At 43.7% G+C, this 18,777-nt stretch overlaps 1 protein-coding gene across 1 annotated transcript in view; it reads left to right on the top strand.

The window, feature by feature from the left end:
• The first annotated feature begins 413 nt into the window (after positions 1-413).
• The window catches only part of LOC123744947 (uro-adherence factor A), a 30,294-nt gene continuing 11,930 nt past the window's right edge, over positions 414-18,777 (top strand). Inside the window, exon 1 of the mRNA XM_045725167.2 lies at positions 414-556. Coding sequence (XP_045581123.2) covers positions 539-556 — 18 coding nt within the window. The 5' untranslated portion in view covers positions 414-538. The remainder of the gene's footprint in view (positions 557-18,777) is intronic.

Genomic DNA, 18,777 nt, shown 5'->3' with positions numbered 1-18,777 from the left:
CTCCAGGGGAACAGAACCTGGCCGAAGTATCATTGAGAACATCCGCCAGGTGCCTGACCTAACAGGGGCCAGATTCACGAAGCAGTTACGCAAGTACTTACGAACGTGTATATCTTTCCTCAATTTTTGACGGCTTTGTTTACAATTATTAAACAGTTAATGAGCTCCGAAGCACCAGGAGGCTGTTTATAACAATAACAACAGTTGATTGGGAAGCTTTCATGCTTGTAAACTGTTTAATAAATGTAAGCAAAGCCGTCAAAGATTGAGGAAAGATGTACACGTTCGTAAGTACTTGCATAAGTGCTTTCGTGAATCTAGCCCCGGCAGTGGGAGAGGTTAAGGTGAGCATTGTACCGAGAGGAGCCGTGAAGGGGACAGTGGCTGGACCAACGAGGACAAGTTCCCCCATGAGATGGGGTATATTTTAGCGTGAGGCGAGGACTGATGACGCAGTGTTAGACGGGCCGGGAGGGAAGAAAGACGTCTGTGCCAGGTGCTCCGAACAGTGGTGGTGCAGCAGTAGCAGTTAACAGTCATGCGCTGGTTCTTGGTGGTGAGTGTTGTCGCTGTGACCGGGGCCAGGCGCCTGCACGCACCCACCGCTCCACACACACACATATACTCTCCCGTCAAACGCACGCACACGCAATACTTTGGTCGTGGTGACGTGTGGGTGCGAGTGCTCCCTGGTGTTCGTGTCGTTATTTATAAGAGCATGTTTAATTGTTAGTACACTGCCCGCCTCTTTTTTTTCGGAAGGTTACCTGAGGAAATTGTGTATTTAAGCCGCTGAAAGTCTTGACGACTGTTCATTACGGGCTCACCATAGCCTGTGCTACATGGACACTTCGTTCTGAGTAGCTAAATCTATAACAACAACAACTTGACGACTGTCAGCGCCCATACAGGCAGACTAACTGACACCAAGGAAGCTCAAACACTGATCCTTCGTCAGGTGAGCTGTACAATACAAAAAAATAATAATACCGATGCACAGGGACGTTTCCTCATCAATTGCGAGCGGGGTTAGTGATGTAAACCAGTTTGTAAATTATACTTATTGTATAAATTAGCGAAGTGTTTTATGTATGGTATAACCTATCAAGAATTATAAACCTTCCACTATCCATGGCCAAGGCTGTCTGTCTACGCTGTCACCAACCAGGTTCTGGCTTGATATTACGGCATATAACTGGAATTATCGAAAAAATATTATATAAACAATATATATATATATATATATATATGTATATATATTATATTATATTATATTATATTACATTATATTATATTATATATATATATATATATATATATATATATATATATATATATATATATATATATATATATATATATATATATATATTATATTATATTATATATTATATATATATATATATATATATATATATATATATATATATATTATATTATATATATATATATATATATATATATATATATATATATATATATATATATATATATATATATATATATATATATATATATGACAGTGTCAGACCACGGAGGAAAATTGAAACAGGAATTTCCTTAAGTACTTTCGTATATTAATACATCTTCAGAAGGAGTTAATCACATGTTTGTGTTTATTTTTCATGATTTACACACACAATATATATATATATATATATATATATATATATATATATATATATATATATATATATATATATATATATATATATATATATATATATATATATATATAATATATAGTTCGGTCTGACCTATAATTGCTCATAAATTCTTCAGTATAACAAAAACATAATAAGCCATAGTCAAAATCCACAGTTGTAAAATTGATTGTAGGCGATGTATCTAACAAACTGTACATGTTTGGGAACCTGTTATGTTGCTCAGAGGAAACTTTCTTCGCCCTTCACCTATACTGAATATTACTTTTGTTCTTAAGGCTTTCCTTTGTTTGAGGGAACGATGACCTGAGATGCCTCTTGGTGTGCTGAGTCAGGCTAGCTCGTCCGCCTTGGACTCTGGTCTGCCTTTCAAATTCCTATACGAGGAAGTTCTTGATCCATACAGTGTGCATCTTGCTTTCTTGTTTTTATTTTGTTTTATTGACTTGGAATTTATTGTGTATCTTCTTTTTCTGAACTTTTCATTTTTCTTGGACTTATTTATATTTTCTTGCACGACTTCTGTATCTCCTTCAACTGATTAATATTATACAAATATAATTATATTTGTCTTATACATGGAATGGTGTGTATTTTGTTTGTTTATAAGCTAGATCGTGTGAGGTATGTTTGTGTTAGAAGCGGGGTAGTGTGTATTTTGAGTTAGAATCTGGTGTGGTGTTAATTTTACAAGAGAAGCTTCGGGGTATGTATTTTGCTAGAGTTAGATGCCGGGTTGTGTATATTTTGCCAAGCAGGACGGTGTATATTATGCTAGAGTTAGATGCGGATTGTGTATATTGTCCTTGAGTTTGAAGTAGGGCGGTGTATATTTTGCTAGTTAGAAGCTTTGTGATGTGTATATATTTTCAAGATCTTATATAAAAGATTGTATGAACAAGAGATGAATAATCAGCAATGGATGTGAAGGCGACGACACTTGGAATTAACGCGTGCTTGTCAAGCTCATCATCGACCCTACAGAAAGTTGAATTGATTGATATCTATTGCTCGACCTCTATGCGTGTAGGCTAGACGGTGTTGCTCTTGAACATTCGACTGCATGTGTGAAAGATCGACTCTAAATTTAACTCGATGGGGTCGACTCTGTACGTTAGCCCTGCTCGATAAAAAATACTCCAGTGTTTAACGCTTGTATTTTTCCTGAAAATCAACCTACTGCTTTATGGGCTAAGCCTTCTATTCGACCGGCTATAACCTGAGACTCTTCCTTTGGTGTGATATCTAACTTTCCGTCTGACGAGAACATTAACATCTTGTGTGATCAAGGATATCCAACAACCGGGATGGCCAGTCTTGTCGCGTTTCCCTCTCTGAACGGCATATCTTTCATCCTTGAAGTCTCTTTTTGTTGCTAATACTTCTCTTATTATTATTGCTGTTATTATTATATTACTGTTGCAATATGGCCTTTTCTTATTAGCAAAGCATTTTATCCTTGGTACTGAGATTTGGCTAACTAACCTCGCACAGAGCTTGGTTTACAGACTCCAGCTTGGTTTAGGTCTTTGGTCGCTGTTAGAACATTTTTTTTTGTGGAGCGAGCTTGCCTAATTGACACTCAGACCTAGGTTTATTGGCCATTCAGAGAACCTGACTTATTGCCATGTTAGAGAGCTTGATTTGTCAACTATTCAGATAGCTTGGCTTACTGAATAACCAGAAATCATAAACCATTGTTTATGATTTCGTAATTCAAACATCGAGTCTCTGACGACCTGTCTTTGCTTGGGTGTTTCAATTCCGTAGATTTTATGTACAAAAGTGAGAGTGAAAATTCACTCAAAAAGTAATACTAGAGTACAAATATGGAAGTTGGAAACGAAAATGAATCGAAGAAATGTAAGGAAATACTCGTACCCTGTACAGGAGGTCAAATGGAATGTAATGAAAGACGAAGTTATAGTCACCTCCATTTACAGCAGGCCACCAACCAGTAGCCTCCTGCCCCTCCCTTCCCAGTAGCCTCCTGCCCCTCCCTTCCCAGTAGCCTCCTGCCCCTTCCCTACCCATAAGGCTCCTGCGCCGCCCCCTGTGAGCCAGTAGCCTCCTGCACCGCCCCCTGTGAGCCAGTAGCCTCCTGCACCGCCCCCAGCAGAGTCTTAAGACGAGCAAATTTCCACCGCTCTAACATCGCTACTAACATCATGTGAACCTAATCTAACCTAACGTATCCTATCCTAACCAAAGTAAGATATAAAATGTGCTTTATGTACGTATATGGTGTGTGACGTCACTATGGCGCCATAATATTCTCCCGGCTCACGGGGTAGGTTCTACTGCCCCAGCCAGCCACCAGTGGCCGCGTCCTGCAGCGCCACCAGCCCAAGAGTCAACCGGGTTGAGGGTCACATTAAAATAGGAAGCTGGGAGTTACGCATGTTAAAAGATGCCATAAATCATTCTTGGCAGGTAAAATGAGGTTTGATAAGATCGTCAATTAGGACAGTCCTTTGGAGGCAGGAAATATTTGGTTGGTATAATATTCTTCAACTAACGGCCATACACACCAGTTAATAGTTACCGCAGTTTTCAATTACAGCCCCGCTCCTGTGCCAGGTAAGTCCACTACGGGCTCACCATAGCCCGTGCTACTTTGAACTTTTTGTTCTCCAGTAGCTGAATCTTAAACAACAGTTACTGCAGTACTTTAGTTAATTATTGTTACTGTGAGATGTTTTAGTTCATATACTTGAGAGCTCACAGTAGCAGGCCATACTCAGCCCCTAGTTGAGGTTGGAGGTGTACTGCGCAGTATTAAATATACGATCATCAGTGTTAGCGAGTCTGTCAGACCAGGACACCGCTGGCCCTCTGCTGAGAGATGAATTGCTTTAGTAATTATGAAAATAAATTAGTGAACATGAAACATGAAAATTATTACAAAATTTAATAAGGTCTGTATTTTCTTCGTAAATGCCGCCATAATCAGTATTGATAGAGCGATGAAAATTAAGTAAGTGTTGATTGGTTGGGATTAAGGGGGTGTAGACGGATAGATAGTATTAGGTGAGAGGAAGATGTGCTTTGGTAGGAAGGGAGGGAGGGGGGGAAAGGATGCAAGGAGGGATTGGGATGGATAGTTATGGGAAAGGGAGGAGATTCCTCAATGTTACTTCTGCTCGGTTATATCTCGGAGTGTGTACCATCTGGGGAAATAAACATCAGCAAGAAACTCCGTCACCAAAATGATTATTATTAGTATTATTATTGCACAGGTGGGGGTACAAGAACGGATAACTTCTGACTTGTTAGCAGGCTAAAAGATTTTCATTCAAACGGCTCACTCTTCTAGTGTTCTTGGGCCGACATCGCACGACTATTTCTTTGTTAACCATTTGATTTTATAAGGCAGCTAGTGAATATGCAGTTAGGTTTCAAAGACAGAGTTCCTTCTGTTACGGCGTCATGGCTGTCGAGATGTGAAGCAGCTGGGGGTTGGGCGGAGGCTGAAGGAACCAGCACAAGTTGGAAGTGATTTAATAAACACGCTTAGTAGGAACACTGACGGAAGGGGAGAGGGAGGAGGGGGAGGCAGCGAAGGAGGAAATGGAGGATGAAAGAGATTGAGAAGATATAAGAAGAACGAAATAGATAGCGAGGAGAGGACGGAGGTCAGGAATTTAGAACTCAATAGCTAAGGTTATTTTTAGCTCAAGTTGTACCGGTGGTGTGGAATGCGCAGTGACGGTGTTGTTGAGTCCTGAGCATCGTCGCCACCCAGGCCGCCACAACTGGCCGGACAAAAACGTCCCTCCTGGATAGAACATGACGTTTTATCGTCACACTGGATTTCTACTTTAGTATAGAATGAAAAACATCTCTAACATAGCCTAAGAGCACTTATAAAACCCCTGAACTTCTAAAAACAACCTCCATAACTCATAAGAAAGCAGAGATGAGTGACCCAAAGCCGTAGTTTATCCTTGTTAAGTACAATAAGCGAGTACCTCGCGACGAACGTCACCACGATCTATCATTCACCCTGCTGTAATTACGCTGCCGGGACTCCCATCCTGCGCTCGCTGGCCCCTGGTCCATGCTTTTGTGTATATCTCTATCTCTTGTTTCTTGATCTTGACGAGTGTCAAGCGACTGGTCCTCCTGTGGGGACCAGTATCGTGGCCGTGCCTGACCCTAATATCAAGCGACTGGTCCTCCTGAGGGGGACCAGTATCGTGGCCGTGCCTGACCCTAATATCAAGCGACTGGTCCTCCTGAGGGGGTCCAGTATCGTGGCCATGCCTGACCCTAATATTAAGCGACTGGTCCTCCTGAGGGGACCAGTATCGTGGCCGTGCCTGACCCTAATATCAAGCGACTGGTCCTCCCGAGAGGATCAATATCGTGACCGTTCCTGACCCTGGCAGTGTGGTAGGCGGCGCGCCTCAGCCCTGCAGGCAGGTCCTGCTCTTCACTCAAGTTACACTTGCTGGTGAAGGGCGCTTCACCCCTGTCTCAGTGCTCGTGTCTTCTCCTTCAGTCCTACTGAGGAGTCTACAAGAGTTATATTTACATGCAAATGTAACCTAGTTTTTTATTACTTTACATTCAATGTTTGACGTTTTCTGTGGCTGAAGTGTTGTTACTGAGTATTGTCTTTGTAACGCCATGAAACTATCCCAACGCCCTTCACGTCAAAAAACAGCCAATAAGATCAAATATTCATAATTTTTCTATATCTCAAGAAACATTTAATATAGTATGTCTAAAAGCACAGGACCATGAGGAACTGAAATGAAACGGAACTGCCGATAACAAGATTGATTTTTTCAGACATTAAAGAGAATTCTAAGTTTCATTAACTAAATTAATTTGTGCAGCTGAAGTCGGAAGACCGAGGTTCGAGACCTGAACAAGGACAGACAATATGGCATAGTCCTTCATAGTGCACTACTAGTAATTGAGGATTTGGAGGTAAAATATTTGCACTTACGATAAAAAAAACAATGAAAAACGGTCAACGGATTTTCTGGGGGAAAAAATAGCACAAATGCTATTAACTGAAGCAAAAGTTGATCAAAGACGTAGCGACATTTACAATGTGGCTGAATAATATTTTTATAATTCTAGCTGAAGGAGAAGACAAGGACGAAACAAGGCTGTCATTACCGTCCGGACTTCGAGAAAGTATCCAGCACACTTGGGACTTATTGGTTTAAAGTTGTTTACCATTCTCGGCATACTCACCTCATAGACGCTAGTGGGCATAATACAGAGGAACTTTGCCACCTATGTTAATCAAGACACATACTAAATAAAATATTTACACATAAGCCAAACTGGGATACTTTCGTCAGCATTCTAATGAACATTTGTAATAGCATCGCCCTTAAAATCTTGTATTTCTCACATTCAAATTCATGATGATGAAAGATGTTTGAATAACTGTTCTGACAGTTTACATATAGCCAGATTAATATCTGATTGGGTTTGCAGTGCCCGGAGCTACTTATAGCCTTGTAAGTGTATTGAAAAATCCATAACTATTTGGGTCTTTTTATTAAAAGATACTTGAAGATTGGCCGGTGTCGACCTCACTCAGCATCAGCATGAACTCATGCTGATGTTCTTTCCTCATTATCGTCCTCGAGTTATTCTTAGACAACACAAAACTGTAAATAAACAATGCAATGATGCACTCAGAGTCCAGTACAATTCGCAATCCACATCAAATAAACCAATTTCGTCAATACAATTTGTGGGTTGTATGTGTCTGGTTTTAAATAAAAACATGTTAAATTCTGTTCTTAGAGAGTTAAGGAAAATAGGTATGATAAAGGTATGCTTGGAGGGAGGAAGCCTAGTTATTATGCGGGTCCCACTCTGGAGGTAAGAGCAGTCCTTGTGTCGCAACCCCACCACATCCAGCTGCTTCGGTGGGTGGAGAGGGAGCGACCAGTGTGTGTGTGGCGTGGGAGAGAGAGCGACCAGTGTGTGTGGCGTGGGAGAGAGAGCGACCAGTGTGTGTGGCGTGGGAGAGAGAGCGACCAGTGTGTGTGTGGCGTGGGAGAGAGAGCGACCAGTGTGTGTGGCGTGGGAGAGAGAGCGACCAGTGTGTGTGGCGTGGGAGAGAGAGCGACCAGTGTGTGTGTGGCGTGGGAGAGAGAGCGACTAGTGTGTGTGGCGTGGGAGAGAGAGCGACTAGTGTGTGTGGCGTGGGAGAGAGAGCGACTAGTGTGTGTGGCGTGGGAGAGAGAGCGACCAGTGTGTGTGTGGCGTGGGAGAGAGAGAGCGACCAGTGTGTGTGGCGTGGGAGAGAGAGCGACCAGTGTGTGTGGCGTGGGAGAGAGAGCGACCAGTGTGTGTGGCGTGGGAGAGAGCGACCACTGTGAGTGGCGTGGGTAATTAATGTGTATAGTGTGGGAAGGAGCCATCATTGTGTATATTGTAAGAGAGGGCAGCCATTAATGTTCGGCTAACATCTTTTACGTGGATTAATCTTCATCAAGCAGTGTTCGGTCTATTGCCAAATTATGAACACTGACTCATCACAGGGAACATCCATCCGTTTCCAGCTCGGGTTAAGGAGCTGAGGGATTGATATTTGTCATTACGCTACTTTGCATTTCTTAAAAAGTTTCCTCGGTGAACAAAATATAACTTGAACACGATAAAATCCACTTGGGCCGTGATGAGGATTCGAACCTACACGCAAGACGTTCCCAGATGCGCCTTAATGATATAACACGTTACTGTGATTTCTGTGTATATAACTTGAATATGTTTACAGTGAAGGAAATTTGGATTATTATTAACATCTTTATTAACAAATTTAATAAGCAATTTTACCTACTCCTGAATAATTCAGTTATAATGAGGATGCTGCTCACATTCGCTAATTCCTGGAAAATGGTTACAGCAGATTCGTTCTCATGAGAATAGGTGTCATAACAGGCATCCACTTATCATGAGAGTTGAGAATAGTTCTAAAACAAGTTCAGTCTTCCATGAGAATAGGTGTCATAACAGGCATCTACTTATCATGAGAGTTGAGAATAGTTCTAAAACAAGTTCAGTCTTCCGAAGAGTATTAAAGACCCTTTAAGGTCAAGCTTCAGAATGAGACATGATTATTCCAATATGCTACTTCCTTCATCCCGTATGACTGACACGGCTCACCATCCACACGTTCAGGGTATTGAATGCTGGCTTTCACCGCCCATCATAACACTAAGTGAAATCAAAAGACGCATCCGGTCTCTGCGCTCACATGCTTCTCTAAATCAGAATAAAAGTATAGCTTCTTTGATATGTTGTCGTTGTTATTGATTCAGCTACTCGGAAGAAGTTCCAAGTAGCACGAGCTATGGTGAGCCCGTAACTTACCTGGCACACAAACGGGGCAAGAAGCACGGGCTATGGTGGTTCTTTGATAGATCCAGCTACTGGGAACAAAAAGTTCCAAGTAGCACGGGTTATGGTGAGCCCATAGTGGACTTACCTGGCACACGAGCGGGGCAAGAAGCACGGGCTATGGTTGTTCTTTGATAGATCCAGCTACTGGGAACAAAAAGTTCCAAGTAGCACGGGCTATGGTGAGCCCATAGTGGACTTACCTGGCACAGGAGCGGGGCAAGTAGCGTTCTTTGATAAGGAAGTAAAACATATATACCTCCCCTCCTCCCCTTCAGTCATCTATTCCCTTCTCCCCTTCATCCAACTTTCCTCCTCCTCTCCTATATTTTCTTATTTTTATTTATTTCTTCTAGCTCCAGCTATATAATCTAATGTCTTAGTGCTTTCGCCTCATAATTGCCTTACCTTACTTTCTTCTCGCTCCAACTTTTGAAATTCTTTCTTATCTGCTTGTGTGCCTCTGCTTCTCCTTCCTCTTAGTCCTACTTCCCAAATACCTCCTCCAGCCTCACAGCAAGTTGGAGCTAATTTTTGAACTTCCTTCCCAAAGGCAGAACATGAGGAATTTTAGAGAAGATTCCTTCAAAAACTACTCACCCAGCGATAACGCCGTAAGTACAGGAAAGTCTAAGACCTACATGCGTTCAACGTACACATTGTACACATACATGCTCCGTACATACTGTATACATACTTGCTCCGTACACATTGTATATATACATGCTTCGTACACATTGTATACATACATGCTCCGTACACTCGTGGTCATCAAGAACCGTTATTCGTCAGTTCCCTGAACATGCTAGGATCCCACTGGGCATCGTTATATTATGTGTAAAGCTTGAATGGTCCCCAAGTAACTTCAATGATCAATAACAAGTGCGGTATTGGGTGTCACTTAAGTTTTGCGACTTTCCAGTACTAATGAAGCTATCGTTGGTTGAGTTGGTATAGTACTAGGCTAGAGTACCCTGGCGGCCTAGGTTCAAACCCTTGAGGGATCATTGGAGTTACCGAGGAAAAATGTATGTATGTACGTATATAAAAAAAGAAAATATAAATAACTTGTTTGAGCAGTTCTAAAACTGGAGGATACAGGACTCTTTGGAAACAGCTAACGGAGAGACTCATGAATTAAGCCCATGTTAACCCCACTGACTGTGATACCATTGAAGAGACCAGATCTCAGAGGCATTTCATCTGCTAGTCTGACTGTGAACAATGACACCCACAGGATGGAAGACCCGCATCAAACACGACAGAGAACAAAACCAAGTATAGTGCATATCGACCTAGGCTGCCTAGATCACGCCTGTTTCCTGATCTTCATTTCTTTAATATCCTTTCAGTTTTCCTGTAATATGCTTCATTTCGTTGTTATTTGATGCGCTTTACACACAGCGCCATCTCGTATCTTGACCCGTGGCTATGCATAAACAGCGTACACAATAAGAATATTATATTATTGAATCAACTGGGGTAAAATGTTGTGTATGTAATAGGCTAGAAACGGAGCCGTTCAGCTGAACGGACAGTACGTGGGACTTGTGATCCTGTGGTCCTGGGTTCGATCCCAGGCACCGGCGAGAAACAATGGGCAGAGTTTCTTTCACCCTATGCCCCTGTTACCTAGCAGTAAAATAGGTACCTGGGTGTTAGTCAGCTGTCACGGGCTGCTTCATGGGGGTGGAGGCCTGGTCGAGGACCGGGCCGCGGGGACACTAAAAGCCCTGAAATCATCTCAAGATAACCTCTCAAGAAGATGTAGTGGGGTCCGAGGCGGGTGGGGGTGGCTGAAAAAGTGACTAAGGTACTCTTGGTGGCGTGTGTTGCCGGCTGTCGTAACTGCATGATCTCTTGAGTTATCATCTGGATGTGTAACCTTGTTGAAATCGTCTTGTGTGCGGATTAGTGGAATAGCGTGAGTTCGGAAAGTATATTGTTCTGATCTGGAGAATGACTGTCACGTGCTGGGTGTAATATGTTCGTTGTATGCCGTGTTCTGAGTGTAAATAGAGGAATTTGTTTCATAAATGTGTATAGCTTCCAATACCTATATACCTTCGTTACAGTGTTTTTATATATTTATATTATCAATATCTGTCTGGCGACGGTAGTTTTGTGTGTTTTTCATAGGTTTTCTGGGGCGCCATCCTGCAGCCTCTCTACTTTACTGTGACATTGTGTTTTCATAGTGTTGCAAAGATTACAATTTTTCTCACTGATTTCTTACATTGTTTGATTTGATCTTATCCAAACTGGGGTTGTTATCCAGGTATGGGTTGTTATGCAGGCATTAGTTGTTAGAGGGACTCGCGTGGTTTGTGTTTTCATTATTAGGCTGCACACTTTTGAATTCTTGAAGTAGATTATTAGGTTCAGTATGTCGGTGGAGCAGACTGTCACTCCTCTGGTGTCTCACTACTGTCAGGGCTGGTGCGTGTTTACTACTATTTGTATTTACTATTTGTGCCTGCAAGATCGAGCTGTTAGCTCTTGGACCCCGCCTTTCTAACCATTGGTTGTCTAATGTACTTAATCCTGACCTATTTTTCCTCTATTATATCTGCTACATATTTTACACACACACACACACACACAGTTGAGAGGCGGGACCAAAGACAGAGCTCAACCCCCGCAAGCACAAATAGGTGAGTAAAATAGGTGACTACATATATATATCCTCAAGATGCAGCCCCGTAGCAGCTGTCTGACTCCCAGGTACCTATTTACTGTGTGTGTGTGTGTGTGTGTGTGTGTGTGTGTGTGTGTGTGTGTGTGTGTTTCTTTGTTCATGGTTGCGTATGTTTAAGAAAATGTTTGCTCCCGTAAGTGGCAGTTTCGAAGTTCTTGCAATGAAAACTCCTGTGTTTTGCCACTCCACCACGACCCTTCAAGGTACCTGTCTCCTACCTTTGCACCTGTGAATTGTAATCATAACAAGTCAGTCACTTCCGTTTGCCAGTCCTCAGAGGTATCGTACTACTTCAGGAGACTAGGATGTCTATCGCAAAATTCAGGAGACTAGGATGTTTATCGCAAAATTCAGGAGACTAGGATGTTTATCGCAAAATTCAGGAGACTAGGATGTCAATCGCAAAATTCAGGGGTACGGGATGTCTATCGTATCGTAGAACTTCAATAGGCGAGGGTGTCTATCGTGCCACTGAACAGCAGGAGGCGAGGATGTCTATTGGAGAACCTTACGAGGCGAGGACTGCAAGATTCGAGGTCTACCGTAGTGCAAAACTGCAGGAGGCGAAGAAACCTAATGCACTCAGTGTGGTCCACAATACGGTAAACCAATGTTGCAACGAGAGTAACCATGCAATCAATTATAATTGTTTACGGAAATACAGATAATTCCTCTCGCAAATAAATTACAGAAAGAAGGAACAATTTTGCAATTTGCAGAGGGGTTAATTATGGCGTTATCGTGTTGCTGGTCGTCAAGTGGGTGTTGCAGCTCAATTTATCTAGAACAGGTGCTCTGGCGCAGGTGTTGCAGTGCATGTATTACATGGCAGATGTTGTGCATGCAAGTGTTTAAGGGGGAGGTGTTGAGGTTGACCTCTCTACGACCGCGCACATGATACTGACTTTCACGTGTGTATAAGTGCCCATTTCTGGGCCCAACTCATCAGCCTGTCTTTGTCTTATTAGAGTATGCTACAATATTCCTCTTGCCTCACGCTTCAATAGGTGTCATACTCATACATTATGTGGAGATTTATCCCCGGTATCAGGCTTTTGATGAAGATGAGGCCTAATATAAGTCACGGGGACGATCCTTAGGAGACTTAGCTTGTTGTTCAACGGTTATACAAATTTTCCTCTCTCATTGTGATTCTCTGCCTTCTGTCTGTTGGGGACTCTCTTTCCCATTTCAATGTTCTTCCGGTTACTCCAGATTGTGACACTCTTTCTATTTTGTTTATATAAATACGACTAGGGTTCATAAGGGCTGTCAAATGACGTACCTAATGAAACTGCAAGCACGGGCTGTTATCCTACCTCAGCTCTTCTGAATCCTTGACTATCACATGGGAACTAACACAAACTATCATAAACACTTCCCCCCCCCCCCTCTCTCTCTCTCTCTCTCTCTCTCTCTCTCTCTCTCTCTCTCTCTCTCTCTCTCTCTCTCTCTCTCTCTTTCTCTTTCTCTTTCTCTTTCTCTCTTTCTCTCTCCCCCAATACTAACTCTCATGGAGACCATTGCCATAACGCATTCTTGTCCAGATGTTTGACAGCTACCTGGAGGTTTGGGAACTTTGCATATGCTGCTGATGTCATTATGTTGATGTGTGTGCCTCTCGAGACAGGCTTCTTGTCTTGTCTGCTCTCAAATCCTTTTATTTTTCATATTTCTGGATCTTCCTTCCACTAGTTGAGCATTGTTATTGTGGTCTCGCTCCCTCCCACACACTTGTTATCATATAACAAGTATTTGGGAGGGATTATATTTTTACTCTGTTTACTTACTCTGTTTATTTACTCTGTTTGGAGGGAGGGGAAGGAGAAACGGTAGAGAGAAGGGAGGAGAGAGATGGTAGAGGGGAGAGAGATGGTAGAGGGGAGAGAGATGGTAGAAGGGAGGGAAGGAGATAAACCCGCGAGGGACGAAGATTATGGAAATTAGAGGCGGATATCGATTAAGAGGACAACTGCATGCAGTTAAGTGTTACAATCTAGCCTCGCCTCGCCCTGCCTCAGCCTCGCCCTACCTCAGCCACTCCTCGCCCTGCCTCAGCCACTCCTCGCCTACTTATCTCGAACCTTGCCACTAAGGTGAGGTGCTGGGCCTCACCACAACAGCATGGCGGGAGCCCGTCCAGTCTTCCGGCGCGCGGGCTGACACAGTTACGACCAGCAAGTGTAGCCTCGTGCCCCTCGCATCTCAACTCCCCTCAATATATCTCCATTCCTTTGACAATTCTGCTCGTTCTCTCAGCAATCACGAATTTTATTTTTTTGGGAAGACTAGGGGGGACAGCAGCCCCGTGACACTCCCCCACACCTGCGGCTATTCCCTGGTGTCCTTTACCCTGTGTCGCTCACAGTCGCGCCGCCGACAGCTCCTGGTAATGCAGACCCAGAATGCCAATTGCGGCACTGGTGTCGTCCCAGGAAGAGGGAGATGAGGAGTGTGTGTGTGTGAGGGGAGGGGGGAGAGTGTGAGGGGAGAGGGGAGAGTGTGAGGGGAGGGGGGAGAGTGTGAGTGTGGCGGCAGCCTTGGCAAGCAATCCTCCTCATTACGACGGACTATTCAACCAGCCGGCCAGTCCAGGTGTAGTTCGCTCACTGCCCGCGTCTTCCCTGTCCTGCACACACACGCGCCCTAACACGCACACACGCGCGTCAACACGCACGCTAACCATCACACACACGTGTGTGTGTTTATATGTATCCTTGTATGTCTATGTATGCGTAGTGTGTATTGTGTGTACACATGAGCATGTGTTTGTACATATGCATGTGCGTAAGTGTGCTGACCAGCCTGCGCTTTCCTGCAGATGTGAATGAAGCCATGGCCGAGTACTCTAATCAGTCCAGGATTCACCAGGAACACTTGGGAGAGACTGCCAGGCCCAGGATTGTCCAGATACACTTGGATTCACACGGTACTCTCTCCTAAGTGTACCTTGTGAATCCTGAGCTTGGCTGGACTCTCCTAAGTGTACCTTGTGAATCCTGAGCCTGGTAGGACTCTCCTAAGTGTACCTTGTGAATCCTGAGCCTGGGTGGACTCTCCTAAGTGTACCTTGTGAATTCTGAGCCTGCCAGGACTCTCCTAAGTGTACCTTGTGAATTCTGAGCCTGCCAGGACTCTCCTAAGTGTACCTTGTGAATTCTGAGCCTGCCAGGACTCTCCTAAGTGTACCTTGTGAATCCTGAGCCTGCCAGGACTCTCCTAAGTGTACCTTGTGAATGGTACACTTGGGACGCCTGGTAGGACTCTTCGTATATATAAATCCCGGGGTCTTGCCATTAAAAGCATTCAGTTACAATTAAATTTCAACAGGTGTTTCCTGCACTGAATAAAGTCATCTCCTTTACTGGAGGGAGCTGAGAGGCAAACCATCGCGGGGCTCAGAAATCAGATCAATTAATTGATTTGTAAGGCGAGAGCGTCGCCTGGGGTCATGACGCCCGCCGCCCGCTTGCTGCTTCTCATTTGTTAACACTGTTTCGGAATTGTGGCTTGTAGTACTGTTAATTAACACACTGTTGCTTACGTCTGATATGACTGGGTATGGCTAGCCACACCTCAACAGGGTGTGGCTGGCACGGTGAACACTGTATGTGGCTGACAGTCCCAATAGATCCCAGCCATAAAGACGGTGTAACTAGAGGTCAAAACCCTCGTATATTACTTCATACCTGTGACCTTCGAGCTTGTGCAAGGTCCCGTGTCCTGGTATGGCTGCATTACGACCTTGAACTACCAGGTTGTTGTTGCCTCGTGTAGAGAAATAGCAACAGGATATATAAAGCTCCAGAGTCTTAAAGCTCATTGATTTTCCATCGCAGTCTTGGCATAGCACGCGAGCCCTTCAAGGTCGTTTCACACATCGCTCATACAAGACTCGTCGTCCCTAAGTTTCAAGTGGCGTGGCACTCTCTTGGTGTTGTTTGGTCTCCCTCCTGCACCTGTCTTGTTGTCAGGTCTTCCTCCTGCACCTGTCTTGTTGTCAGGTCTTCCTCCTGCACCTGTCTTGTTGTCAGGTCTTCCTCCTGCACCTGTCTTGGTGTAATCGTCTCTCTCTCTCATATCTCTCCCTCTCTCTCTCATATCTCTCATATCTCTCCCTCTCTCTCTCATATCTCTCCCTCTCTCTCTCATATCTCTCCCTCTCTCTCTCATATCTCTCCCTCTCTCTCTCTCTTCCTCTCCCTCTCTCTCTCTCTTCCTCTCTCTCTCTCTCCCTCTCTCTCTCATATCTCTCCCTCTCTCTCTCTCTTCCTCTCCCTCTCTCTCTCTCTCTCTCTCTCTCTCTCTCTCTCTTCCTCTCTCTCTCTCTCTCTCATATCTCTCCCTCTCTCTCTCTCTTCCTCTCTCTCTCTCTCTCTCTCTCTCTCTCTCTCTCTCTCTCTCTCTCTCTCTCTCTCTCTCTCTCTCTCTCTCTCTCTCTCTCGCTCTCTCTCTCTCTCTCTCTCTCTCTCTCTCTCTCTCTCTCTCTCTCTCTCTCTCTCTCTCTCTCTCTCTCTCTCTCTCTCTCTCTCTCTGGATAGTGCTGCAGTCTGACTTATGTCTTTTATTGGTCTATTAGTTCCTCTTATCTCAGATAGAACCTCCACATCCTTGATATCTGTTTATCCTTACTTTTGTTTCGTGGCATTAAAGTTAGTGGAGGAGCGGCTCTTGGGCACACCTGTTTATTCCTCACTATCAGCAAGCTTATAAACTCTCACATTGTGTAAGAGTGCTCTTACTGGCTCACTATAGTCCGTGCTACATGGACATTTCGTTCTGAGTAGGTAAATCTAAAACAGGGGGTAGAAATAGCCTAAGCTACTCTATCCCTTTGAGATGTATTTCTTTCTTGTCTCAATAAACATACTTGAACTTGAATCTAAAACAACAACAATATGTAAGTGTTCTTGTCTGCGTGGGTGTCACAACCCCTACTTACCTAGCTACGGTATCCAGTCCTACACCAATCCGGTAGGATTAGGGAATCCTGTCTTCAAGCCTATGAAAACTGATTCAGTTACTAGGACGTAAACTCTGCAGAATCTATTCTGCCTGATGAATGTGAATATTAATATGAATTGTCTCTAATTCCCAGCAATACTAGGCTGATAGGGGTAATTCCTGCTAAGTGATACCCGGTCAGTATGTCTTTCAGATATTATGTCCACAAATTGACTGAAATAGCAACACTCTGATTGTGATCATTTCCTTAATTCCCATCGAGACTCCAATTTAACAGCCTAGCCTCAGGGAGTCTCTCCACGGGATCATTGTCAAGTACCGAGAGGGAATAATACACAACCCAACACATATAATTCATATAACAAAACTAAGATAATAAAATGTGTATTTCTTTAGTCTGATCTGATAGCTTCAGCTTCTGCTCTATCCTCTTAATCTCCCCTGTTTAAATTACATTTTCTTTCTTGAGATTTTTGCGTCCAGAGGCAGTGAGGCCCCCTAACACTTGTTACCTATTGACTCTGTAACCACTGGCCTTGGCATTGTCACCACTTGGCCCTGGCACCCGGTGACATTCGGGTCTGGTCACTAAGACCCGAGGATCTGGACATTCGGGTCTGGTTTGCCCGAAATGCTATGCGTACTAGTGGCTTTAGGTATTGTATGTACTACCTCTTATCTTTAAATCTAACAGAATGTTTGCACTATAACGCTGCAACTATGTACGTACTGTTCCTAAATAAATTATTATTATTATTATTATTATTATTATTATTATTATTATTATTACTAACATGTTCAGTTTAGGAGTATTATACGTGGAATGGACCAAATGACGAAGTTGTCGAGGCCAATTTGATACACAGTTTGAAATGTATATATGATAGGAAAAACGAATGCCAAATGTAAACTCGAGTTCAGTCCTGTCACATTACCTCAATATTTTGTTCATAGACACATCAGTTATTGTGATTTTATTACGTGCGCACAATGAAAAAAATAAATAAAAATAAAGAACTGCGCGCGCGCGCGCGCGTGTGTGTGTGTGTGTGTGTGTGTGTGTGTGTGTGTGTGTGTGTGTGTGTGTGTGTGTGTGTGTGTGTGTGTGTGTGTGTGTATGTGTACTTACCTAATTGTGCTTGTAGGGGGTTGAGCTCTGGCTCTTTGGTTCCACCTCTCAGCTGTCAGAGAACTAATGTACAGGTTCCTGAGCCTACTGGTGTGTGTGTGTGTAATCGATTTCTATTGAATATATGATCATATTATCGTAGATAATTACCAGAACAGTAATATTAAAATATTGACACCCGAGGCGTGCTTGTAAGATGTGCTGAGAAATGCTCAAGCTGCTACTTATAGTCGTGACGGGAGGTGGCAGTTGTCAATCAAGGCGGCGGGGGGATGACAGCCGTCACTCACTACGGCGGCGGGGATGACAACCGTCACTCATGACGGTGGTGAGGGATGACAGCCGTCACTCACTACGGCGGCGGGGATGACAGCCGTCACTCACTACGGCGGCGGGGATGACAGCCGTCACTCATGACGAAGACCGGCGGGGATGGGGGGGTGGGTGAGAGCCTGGATGAGTAATGGTGTGTCTGCCAGGTGTGTCAAGGTCGCCCAGGGAGTCAGGTGTGTGTGGTGAGTGGTCCCCCCGCCACCACCAACCTGCCCTTTCCTGTCCTGTCACCTTCATGTCCAGTTTAGATGGCTCACACAACTGAATTTTTATTTGCTTTGCCTCTTTTATTTGTATGTCTTTGTCTCTCTCTCGTTCTGCTTCTTTCAAGGTCTGCGTTCGATCCCCGATTACCCTAGTGGCTGGGTATCAGTTCTTCATTCCCAGCCTTTCAGGCCACAGCTATGTCTTCATATTCCTTCAAAGTTTCCTACGGTTCGCTCAAGCGTCTGATCATCAAGGAGAAGATGAAGCTCTCAAATGACTCAGAATCCTTATAAATGATTACTAATTTACCAATCAATGTTACTTAAAATCGTAACTGCATCCAATGAGTCAAGCGGCTAAGTACATTGAAATTAAAATTGAAATTTCAATGTGTCTTGACTCAC

This window comes from Procambarus clarkii, chromosome 57 (assembly GCF_040958095.1).
Source record: "Procambarus clarkii isolate CNS0578487 chromosome 57, FALCON_Pclarkii_2.0, whole genome shotgun sequence".
NCBI lineage: Eukaryota > Metazoa > Arthropoda > Malacostraca > Decapoda > Cambaridae > Procambarus > Procambarus clarkii.
This window is presented reverse-complemented; position numbering and strand designations above follow the sequence as displayed.